This window comes from Pipistrellus hanaki (assembly GCF_964339955.1).
Source record: "Pipistrellus hanaki genome assembly, chromosome: 15".
Taxonomy (NCBI): domain Eukaryota; kingdom Metazoa; phylum Chordata; class Mammalia; order Chiroptera; family Vespertilionidae; genus Pipistrellus; species Pipistrellus hanaki.
In genome coordinates, this window is record NC_140517.1 from 1,579,626 (window position 1) to 1,590,496 (window position 10,871).

Below are 10,871 nucleotides of genomic sequence, written 5' to 3' on the forward strand. Positions count from 1 at the left end.
ACGCACAGGAGCCGGGGCTGGCCCACGAGGGGGCCTGAGTGTCACGGTTAAGGTCAGGGACCCTTAGAAAGAGGGCGTCGTGAGGAAGTCAGAGGCCACGGGTGTGACAAGGTCACGCGTGCACATGTGAGCGTGGAGGTGCGTGTCCCTGTGTGTCCATGTTTGTGTGTGTCCTTGTGTACATTTCACATGTACACGTCTGTGCGTGTGTGCTTACATGCTTGCGTTTTGCTTGCTGGTGAGGGGAAGCATGCTCCTAAGAGCCCACCGGCCGCGGTGCGGTGGCCGGGGCACTGTCCGGGGCAGTGGTGAGCCTCGGACCGGGGGTCCCTGGAGGGCCGGCGCACGGCCTGAGCAGGCGGGACGTGCTCTCGGGACCGCCAGGTGGCGACTGCGAGGCTCTGGCTCGCACTCTCTGGCTCTGGGTTGGACGGACTTCAGCGCGGGGGCGGGGTGTGGGGGGCTGAGGGCCTGGCCGCGCCCCCCACGCCTCGCCCCGCCCCGCCACGCCCCCGCCACGCCTCCCCCCGACGCCACGCCTCACCCACGCCTCGCCCCGCCACGCCCCCCGCCACGCCTCACCCACGCCTCGCCACGCCCCGCCACGCCCCCGCCACGCCTCACCCACGCCTCGCCCCGCCACGCCACGCCCCCCGCCACGCCTCTCCCTCCACGCGGCCGGTGCTGGGCCGCACCTTGGAGTTGCGTAGGAGGGCGCGGGCGATGCAGAGCAGCTGCCTCTCCCCCACCGAGAAGTTCTCGCCGTTCTCCTCCACCTCCGCCTGCAGCCTCTGCGGGAACTTCTGGATCTGCAGTCGGGCAGACAAGGGGGGTCACGGCAGACAAGGGGGGTCACGGCAGACAAGGGGGGTCATGGCAGACAAGGAGGTCACGGCAGACAAGGGGGGTCACGGCAGACAAGGAGGTCACGGCAGACAAGGGGGGTCACTCAGGGTGCAGGCAGGCGGGCCAGCCTCCCGGGCGGCCCCTGTGCACGGCGCCCTCCTCCGTCTCTCTGTGCAGCTCTCCCCCGCCCACACCCCCAGGATCCGCGGCCAGTGCCCGCCCAGCGGGCCCTACCCCTCCCGCCTCCCCGCCTCCGCTGTGTCCTCAGCCCACGCTGAGCCTGCCCCTGGCACCCAGTGCGGTCCCATCGCAGAGCCGGTCCTCCGTGCCCAGCGCGTCTGCAGTGCCCGGGGAGGCGCCGCGGGAGAGGTGGCCACGCCCGGAGCCTCCGCTCACCGTGGGGCTCAGGAAGGTCCTCTCCAGGGCGCCCCAGATGTCCTCGTCCGAGTGCTGGCCGAAGGGGTCCAGGTTCAGCCTGCCCAGGAGGAGGCCGTGCTCCCACTCACCCGCCGGGGCAGCCTGCCCGTCCGCGAGGGCGAGGGCGAGGGCGAGGGCGAGGGCGAGGGCGAGGGCGAGGGCCGGGTTACAGAACCCGGGGGCCCCGCGAGAGCGCATCTCCCTGGCCGGGCAGTACCTGTCCCTCTGCAGGCAGCAGCCCCAGGTTTTTGGGGGGCCACCTGTGTCCCCAGCCCCCAAGCCCAGGTGCTGAGGTGGGGCTCTCTCTCGGGGGTGAGCAAGGCACTGTGTCTGTCACTGTCACCATCTGTGAGTCTACGACTCCGGGCGTCAGTGCACTCCCCACGTGCGTGGCCATCACGGCCCCTCCCCGTCTCCACAGACACTCCGCCTCCAACAAGCGCCTTAAAACCTAAACGCATTCACTTCTCAGAAAACGCGGGGCTGCCCCTGAGCGGGCGGAGGACAGGCGTGGCCTCAGGGGGGGGGGGTGTTATGGCGTGTTCCTGTGACCGTGTGAAGCCGGGAGAGAGCCCAGTGGGCGTGGCTCAGGGGGCCAGCATCGACCTGTGGACCAGGAGGCCACGGCTCCATTCCCGGTCAGGGCCCAGGCCCGGGTTTCAGGCTCCCCAGGGTGAAGTGTGCAGGAGGCAGCCATTCCGTGATTCTCTCTCATCATTGATGTTTCTCTCTCTCTCTCCCACTCCCTTCCTCTCTGAGATGAATAAAAATATATCTTAAAACAAACAACGACATCTTGCAAACGTACCAGGGTCTCCGTCGACCTTGAGGGACAGCTCGGTTGTAGGAGGCGGCCCCGAAACGGACGCCCCCCCCCCAGCCCCGCCCGCCACGGGCCCCGGCCAGCACGCACCGGATGGTCCCGGAGAACAGGACGGGGTCCTGAGGGATGACGGACAGCTTGGACCGCAGGTCCTCCAGGCTGACGCCGCTGATGTCCACGCCGTCGATGAGGATGCGGCCCGCCGTGGGCTCCGCCAGGCGGAAGAGCGCCATCCCCAGGGAGGACTTGCCTGTGGGGCCGGACCGAGCCGGGCATCGCCTCCTGAACCCGCACGGGGGCCGGCCCAGGCCACACCTGCCCGCTCCGCCAGCCCCCGCGTCCTTCCCGACACTCCACCCCTGTCATTCCCTCGTCTGCTCCCCGTCTCCTCCCCGGGACCCCGGCCAGTGTCCGGGGCAGGGCCCGGCGTGTCAGGAGGGTCAGCACCCCCGGGGTGCCTGTGCGAACCCCCGCCTGAGAACAGGCGGAGGCCCGCGGCCCACGGGGAGGAGGGGCGCCCGGGCCTGCCGCTCACCGGAGCCGGTGCGGCCCACGATGCCCACCACCTCCTGGCTGCGGACGGTCAGGCTGATGCCCTTGAGGACGACGGGCGTGTTGTGGCGGTACCGCATCTGGTAGTCCTGGAAGCACAGCTCCCCGCGCTGCGGCCACGCGGCCGGGCGGCCCGCGCCCCTCCCGGGCGGCCCCTGCCGCGGAGCCTCCGGGACGCACAGCTCGTGTGCGGAGAGAGAGGAAGCCGGCCGTTACCCTCCACTCGGCTACGCCCGGGCCTGTAGCTACCCTCCTGCCCGGCCTTGGGGCCGAGCCCCGGCGGTACGGTCAGAGGGGCCCCCAGGCCACCCCTGCCCCGGCTCTGTCCCCAGAGACGGGGGAGCCCAGACCCGCCTCCTGGCTGCTAACGGGGAGGACTCTGGGGGGTGCCTGACGCGCTGCCGACGGAGCCTGAGCAGCCAGCAGGGCGGCCGGGAGGGCGGCCCCCGCGGGGCGGGCTCAGCTCGGAGCCCTGGCCACGGGGCTCTGTCCCCGCCCACGAGGTGGGCTTTCTCACACGCGTCTCACAGGCCAAGGCCAGGCTCGGACAGCGCAGAGGATGGCTCAGTGCGCACAGCTGGGGGGGCAGCTCGGACTCCAGCCCAGGCCGCCTGAGCCACACCCCAGCGCCAAGGGCAGTGGGCGTGTTGGGAGGAGACAGTGAGGGCGAAGAACAGGGTCCCGGCCCGGCTGCCCGCACAGCGTCCCCGCAGAGTCCCGCGGGGTTAGGCCCAAGCTCTGCGGCTCCCAAGTCCCGCTCCGGGAACCGGTGAGGGCCCGGCCTCGGGGGGGGTGGGGGGGGGGCTCCGACGGCCGGCTGTGTCCCCATGAGCCAGCGCTCAGGGCCAGCCCCGGCGCCCTCTCCTGGGTAACGGGCCCGAGAGCGCGGCGGCCTTACGCAGGGGCTTTGTGGCTCCTGAGATAATCTGTGTATCGTAGCCGTGAGCCTTTCCCCGGGCCGGGCCAGCCCAGTGCTGTGTGTGTCCGTCCGCTCACCGCCGCGACCCCCAGCCGAGTAGCTGCTGCGAGCCGTCCCGATCAGAGACGGGACAGAGGCCGCTGAGGCCGCCCCAGCTGCACCGCCCGTTCGGGGGCGAAGCTTAGACGTGAGCGGGGGGACCTGGCTCCAGAGCCTGCGCCCAGCCGCTGCGCGTGAGCAGGCGCGGCTCCGCCCGGCCTCGCTGCGGAACTCGCTCCCAGACCGGGCAAGCTGCCGCTTCTTCTTCCCTGCACGCCAGGACGCGGCCCAGAGCGGCCGGCCGGTGGAGGAGCCCAGAGAGGAGACAGACGGGAGGAGGGGGGGCGGCCGGGGGCCAGAGCCCAGGGAAAGCCTCGGGGCCGGGCCCAGCAGAGCCCCCCAGCACCGGCCGCGCCCACCTTCCGGTACTGCAGCAGCCGCTCCGCCGCCGTGAAGTAGGCCTCCGACTCAGAGCCCATGCGCACCATGGCCTGGAAGGTGGACGCCAGCTGGCCGGGGGGGGGGGGGCCGCGGTCAGGCTGCCCGCTGCGGCCACAGGAGGGCTCCCGGCCCGAGCCCGCCGCCCGAGCCCGCCCCCTCACCTGCAGGATGAGGCTGATGGTCAGGGCTTGGTAGGAGCGGGGGGCCGAGGACGCCCCGAGGGCTATGAACAAGGCCACGGCCAAGGTCACCAGGTTGACCATGAGCTCCAGCCGCAGGGACACCCAGCGAGTGGAGGACAGGTACATCAGCTGGTAGTTGATCAGGTTGTCGTTCAGCCTGTTGAACCTCGGGGGACAGGACGCCCGGAGCCGCCGCGTTGGTCTGCCCAAGGGCTGCCCAAGGCCGCTGCCCCTCCACATACCCCCGCCATCCAGCCCCCCGGCCCAGCCATCCCCCCATACCCCCGCCATCCGGCCCCCCGGCCCAGCCGCCCCCCATACCCCCGCCATCCTGCCCCACGGCCTTGCCGCCCCCTGCTACCCCTCCCCCCCCCGTCCTGCCCCAGGGCCCCTCCGCCCACCCCCCCCCCCGCTACCCCCTCCCTGTGCTGTCCCACGGCCCTGCCGCCCCCCACCCCCCCGTCCTGCCCCAGGGCCCCAGGGACTCACTGGCGGACGAAGTCCTCGGCCTTCCCGTAAACGTGGATGGAGCTGAGGCCGCGCAGCGCAGTGAGGATGTGGGAGAAGACGGGGGAGCGGCTGTAGTTCTCCAGCCTCTTGAACACATTTATGGCCCGCTTCACCTTCCTGCGGGGGAGAGGCTGCGGCCGTCCGTCCAGGCGGTCCCCCCGCCCCCGCCCCCGGCCGGGGAGACCCTCACGCGTAGAAGAGGATGGAGGAGAGGCTGCGGCCGTCCGTCCGGGAGGTCGCCCCCCCCCGCCCCGCCCAGGCGGTCCCCCCGCCCCCGCCCCCGGCCGGGGAGACCCTCACGCGTAGAAGAGGATGCAGCCGGTGAACAGCACGGCCCCGATGGCCAGGATGTAGGGCGACAGCACGCTGACGATGGCCATGTTGATGACCACCAGCAGCAGCAGCAGCAGGAACTCCTCGGCCACGATGGGCAGCTGCTGGTCCAGCTGGTCCAGGTCCCCCGCGAAGCAGTTGAGCAGCCGGCCCGTGGGCGTCGTGTCGAAGAAGCTCATGGGGCAGAGGGAGACCTGCAGGGGCGGCGCGGCCTTAGGGGGGCGCTCTGCACCGGGGAGGCCGGGGGCAGCGCCCGGCTCCAGCGTGCGGACGCCTCCACCTGCTGCTGGGCGGCCCGGGCAGGTGGCTTCCCGGGCCTGAACGAACCCCGAGCCATGCAGACCGGACCACGCCTGCTGGCGCCCTCACCATCGGGAGCCTGACGCCCCCCACGTGGCACATGGGGACATGTGACGTGCGAGAGAGAGCCGGGACACCTCTACGACGTCATCGACTGCCCCCCGGCGGGAGGGACATCACAGACCGCGTGGTGTTCTAGCCAGGACGCCTGGTGCTCCCACCGCAGGGTGAGGGCAATGCCAGGGACCTCGGGACAGTCCCACGTGACCCTGCGTGTGACAGCGCTCGGCACACCGAGGCCAGCGCTGGTGTGACTCTGACCCTCAGCAAGGCCAGTGAACGGCTAGGACCCGCCGCCAGCAGCAGGTGTGACCGGCCCCCGTCCACCTGGGGGCCTGCTGTCCACTTACAACCTTGGGACACTCAGCAACAGGCAAAACCAGGGAGACAGGAAGCAGGTCCATGGCTGTGGGGCTGTGGGGGGGCGTGGGAGGCGTGGACAGACAGCCCGGGGCTTTTGGGGCAGTGAAGATAGTCTGAGCACACATTTGTCAAAACAGCGGAAACAAATAAAGAATGCCCCGATGCGTAGCACCAGTCCCAGCCTGCCTGTGTCCCAGCTGGGCCTCGCCGGGGCACTTCCAAGCCCAATCCCAGTAGCTGCCATCTGCAGATCTCTCTGTAGCTCCTGCTGGCGGCCCCAGAGCCAGTGACCCAGTGTGTGTGTTGTGTGTGTGTGTGGGGGGGGGGGGGGTGCATAGAATGTGCACCAGCCGGCCCGAAACCGGTTTGGCTCAGTGGATGGAGCGTCGGCCTGTGGACTGAAAGGTCCCAGGTTCGATTCCGGTCAAGGGCATGGACCTTGGTTGCGGGTACATCTCCAATAGGGGGTGTGCAGGAGGCAGCTGATCGATGTTTCTCTCTCGTCGATGTTTCTGACTCTCTATTCCCCTCTCTTCCTCTCTGTAAAAAATCAATAAAATATATATTTGAAAAAAAAAAATGTGCACCAGCCGGAGGGAACCCCAGTGCAAACTGTGGACGTTCGGTAATGTGACAATGACCGGTCCGTATTGCTCGTCAGCTGGAACAGGTGTCCCGCACGCAGGCACGGGGTTCGAGGGGCGGGGGTGAGGCCTGGGGGAACGCTGTGCTTTCTCAGCCCGAGCACCGCTCTCGAAGGCCGGCTGTCGCGCTCGCAGCTTCCCCCCCCCGCCGGCCGCGCACCTTGCTGAAGAGGCCGTTGTGCAGCGCGGTGGACGCCTTCCTGGTGGCCCAGGTGAAGGCCATCGAGGAGCAGACGCCCAGGCAGGCCAGGGCCAGCGTGCTGAGGCCCAGCACCGTCTCGTAGAAGGACAGGCGCGGGTTGTCCAGGACGCTGCCCGGGTCCGAGGCGCTTCTGTTGCTCTGGTGGCTGCTGTTGGTCTTCGAGAAAGAACGGGGGGGGGGGGTGCCGATAAGTATCTGCGGCCTCTGTCCCGGCCCCTGGCCCCGAGCCCCCTGTGGTGCCCCGGGAGCGGGGAGCATGCTCTGCTCGCACCCTTGGCCTCCGGCTCCGCCTCCAGACACTCCGTGGTCTGAGACCTGGGAGTTCCTGCAGCCCTGGCGGGGGGCGGGGCCCGGAGGGAGGCCTTCACCAGAAAGCCACGCGGTGGAAGCTGGAGCCTCCGCCCACCCGCCCTCCAGGGAGGGGCTGGTGGCGTCAGTCACGCCCGGGCCCCCAGAGGAAGCCAGACTCCCCAGGGTTCCAGCACTTGAGGAGCGTGCCCAGGGGCCCCGGCCCAGGTACACCGCCCGCCTGTGTACCTCCCACGCCCCCCCCCCCCGCCCGCTCCCTAAGGGGCTCAGGGACCCCGCACCCCCCTCTCTCCCCGCTCCCTAAGGGGCTCAGGGACCCCGCACCCCCCCCTCCCACTCCCTAAGGGGCTCAGGGACCCCGCACCCCCCCCCCGCTCCCTAAAGGGCTCAGGGACCCCGCACCCCTCTCTCCCCGCTCCCTAAGGGGCTCAGGGACCCCGTACTCCCCCTCCCCGCTCCCTAAGGGGCTCAGGGGGACCCAGAGCAGCCTGCACGGCCTGAGAGCCTCCCTCTGACCTGTACTCTCTCAGGGGGCGTCCCTGGAGGGGGCGCCTCGTGTCATGCCCCATGACCTCAGCCAGCAGGCAGCCTGAGGTGGGCGGGCCTCCTGGAGGTGTCCGTCTGCCTGGGCCGTCCCCCCTCCGCTCCTTGGTTCTCCCTCTCAGATGCGCCAGCCCCCTCTGCCCTCTGCCCAGCGCACCCTCGCCCGGCACTCACCCCGGAGCCCTGCTCCAGCCAGTAGCTCAGCCACAAGAAGTAGAAGGCGGACAGGAAGGTGAACAGCATCATGAGCAGGAGCACGCCCGCGGCCACCGCATACCCTGGGGGAGGGCATGGCTGTGGCCGAGCTGCCGGACCGAGCGGCGGGACCGTGTGAGGTGGGCCTCCCCTCGTGTGGTGTGCCCTCCCCGCCGGGGACCCGGCCGCCCGTGACCCCCGCCCTGGGACCCGGCCGCCCGTGACCCCCCGCCCTGGGACCCGGCCGCCCGTGACCCCCCTCCCGGGGACCCGGCCTTCAGTGACCCCCTCCCGGGCACCCAGCCGCGGGCACCTCCGGCCCCCTGGATGTAGTGGTGATAGACACGCCACGTGAGGGACCCCTGCTCCATCTTCTCCTGCTGGGTGAGCTGGTTCTGCAGCCCTGGGCGGGGGCAGGGGGAGGAGGAGGAAGAGGAGGAGGAGGAAAAAGAGGGAGGAGGAGGAGGAGGAGGAGAAGAAGGAGTTTCTCCCGGCTTCTCCCAGCGCCCTGCACCTGCCTTCCCGTCCCTCGCCTCCCGGTGGCAGCACCCGCCCAGCTGCCCCTGGAGCCCGGAACGGGGTCCTTCCCCAGCTATTCAGCCAGCCCCGAGGGCCTGGCGCCCCTCGAGGGTGGGTCGGGCGGCTGCAGAGAAGGGGGCAGAGGGGACCCGGGGCCAGGGTCCTGTTCCTAACGGCCATCGCACACCGCACTCGGAGACACGGCCTCCTGCCCCGTCAGCCAGTGGGGAGGTGCTCACAGCGCGGCTCCTGCAGCGGCCGGGGCCCTGAGCCTCTGCCACCCGCACCCAGCGCTCACCTGTGCTGTCCTCGGGGGGCTCCTCGGGGAGGGGGTGCTGGGCCGGGCCGCCCGCAGGCTCCTGGCCGCCTGCAGCGTGTCCTGGGGAGGCAGGGCTGTGAGCGAGAGGGCTCCCCCCGGGGGCGGGGCGGGGCGGGGCGGGCGGTCACCTGTGCGGCCTCCCCGTGCATGGTCTGGATGAGGCGGGCGTACCGCCCCCCCCTCTGCATCAGCTCCCGGTGCAGCCCCTGCTCGCAGATCTTCCCGTCCGCCAGCAGCACCACCTGGTCACAGAACTGCAGGCACTGGGGGCGGGAGGGGGTCTCAGTGAGCGCCCAGCGCCGCTCAGCGCCTCCGTCCAGGGGCCGAGCGCCAGCAGGTGCAGTGTCACTGACCCCGAGGCCAGCGCCCTGCGGGAGGGCCCTCGCCCAGCCCGGCCGGGAGCAGGCCCACGCCGGCAGGCGCACATTCCCCAGGGGGCCCTCAGCCCAGCTCCTGGCACACTGGCCACTAGGGGGAAGCTCCTGCATTGAGCGTCTGCCCCCTGGTGGTCAGTACGCATCACAGCAACCAGTTGGCCTGCAGTTCGGCCAGTTTTATTGGGGTTTTATTCTGCAGGATTGCCAGGTTGGCAGAAACCGAACGGTGGACAGCCCCAGGTGCTGGTGGTGACGGGAGGAAACGGAGGCTCATAAAACGTGGGGGCGAGTGGTAGGTTGGCACCGCTGCTTTGGAGAGCCATCAGTCAACGTCCCGTGAAACTGAGGACTTTGGGAGAATTGTGAACCAGCAATTCAGCTCCTTAAAGCCCCATCCCTAAAACAGCTCTCCCACGAGCATCGACGGACGCCCGTAGGCTGACGTACGTTTCTTGGAAAAGTGGAAAATGGGGAAGGACCCTGCGTGTCCGTCCTCGGGAATAAACTCTGGGATTTCCAGGGTCCGGACCCCAGGCCCGAGAGGCTGGCGGCTGCACTAGCCACGTGGCCGATCTCGAAAGCGCGGCGGGAGGGCTGGGCTGGGGGAGGAGGCTCTCCTGTGTCCGGAGAGTCCGCGGGGTGTGAGGGGCGGAAGGCCTGGGCGGGCCCGTGCACGCCCGGCGAGGAGCGACGGGGTCCACGCATGACCGGGCCGTCGGGGTGCTGGGCACGGGGTCTCACTAGATCGCTTCTGAAATCTCGCTGTTAATCCTCAGGCGGGGGTATTGTCCCATTGACTCTTAGAGAGGGGCAGGGAGGCGGGGAGACGGGGAGAACATGGATGCTCGAGAGGCGCATCGATGGGCTGCCTGCTGCACCGCCCTGATCGGGGCCCAGGGAACCTGCAGCCAGGGGACGTGTCCTGGCCCGGAATCGAACCCGGGACCCTTCAGTCCCGGCTGAATGCTTTGACCACCGGGCCACACCGGCCAGGGCGCTTTGGAAAGCTCTTTGTGCCTTTTTTTTTTTTAATGCCAGAAAGACAGCGCGGCTCAGAGAGAAGGGGAGGGAGAAAGAGCGACAGTGTCTTGAGCCCAAAGCCAAGGACAGCAGGTGCAGGGGGAAGGGCCGGCGGGCACCCCGCTCCACCCTGCTCTCGGGGGAGGCGTGGGGTTCCTCCTGAGGGACGTTTTCTCTTTCTCTGCCTCCAGGGCGCTGGCCCCTGCCGTGCGGAAGGCAGAGGGACCCTGGACCTGGGCCTGGACGCTGACCAGCCCGTCTGCCCAGCACGGAGACGGGGAGGCCGAGTCTGTACCCAACGCCCGCGGGGGTCTGGTCTGAGGGGGAGGGGTCTGAGGGGGAGGGGGGAGGGTCTGAGGGGGGGGGAGGGTCTGAGGAGGGGAGTCTGAGGGGGAGGGGAGGGTTGAGGGGGAGGGGGAGGGTCTGAGGGGGAGGGGGGAGGGTCTGAGGGGGAGGGGCTGGTCTGAGGGGAGGGGGGAGGGTCTGAGGGGAGAGGAGGGTCTGAGGGGGGGTCTGGTCTGAGGGGGAGGGTCTGGGTCTGAGGGAGGGAGGTCTGAGGGGGAGGGGGGTCTGGTCTGAGGGGGGAGGGTCTGGTCTGAGGGGAGGGGGAGGGTCTGAGGGGGCAGGGGGTCTGGTCTGAGGGGGAGGAGGGTCTGGTCTGAGGGGGAGGGGGTCTGGTCTGAGGGGGGAGGGGGTCTGGTCTGAGGGGGAGGTGGGTCTGGGTCTGAGGGGGAGGGTCTGGTCTGAGGGAAGGGGGGTCTGGTCTGAGGGGGAGGGGGGAGGGTCTGAGGGGGAGGGGGGTCTGGTCTGAGGGGGAGGGGGGTCTGGTCTGAGGGGGAGGGGGGTCTGGTCTGAGGGGGAGGTCTGGTCGGGGGGGGCCGTCCCCGGAGGGTCACCTGCAGCTGGTGCGTCACCAGCACCACCGTCTTGCCACGCAGCGCCTTCCGGATGCACTCCT

At 70.0% G+C, this 10,871-nt stretch overlaps 1 protein-coding gene across 1 annotated transcript in view; it reads right to left on the reverse strand.

The window, feature by feature from the left end:
- Nucleotides 1-10,871, reverse strand: part of ABCC11 (ATP binding cassette subfamily C member 11) — a gene marked incomplete at its 5' end in the record, with an annotated part of 38,274 nt that overhangs the window by 1,932 nt on the left and 25,471 nt on the right. Inside the window, 14 exon segments of the mRNA XM_084906853.1 lie at nucleotides 696-809; nucleotides 1,243-1,321; nucleotides 2,177-2,336; nucleotides 2,622-2,820; nucleotides 4,016-4,105; nucleotides 4,199-4,385; nucleotides 4,709-4,846; nucleotides 5,030-5,256; nucleotides 6,590-6,787; nucleotides 7,658-7,761; nucleotides 7,992-8,081; nucleotides 8,496-8,558; nucleotides 8,561-8,576; nucleotides 8,645-8,779. Of these exon segments, the coding sequence (XP_084762979.1) occupies nucleotides 696-809; nucleotides 1,243-1,321; nucleotides 2,177-2,336; nucleotides 2,622-2,820; nucleotides 4,016-4,105; nucleotides 4,199-4,385; nucleotides 4,709-4,846; nucleotides 5,030-5,256; nucleotides 6,590-6,787; nucleotides 7,658-7,761; nucleotides 7,992-8,081; nucleotides 8,496-8,558; nucleotides 8,561-8,576; nucleotides 8,645-8,779 (1,800 nt within the window).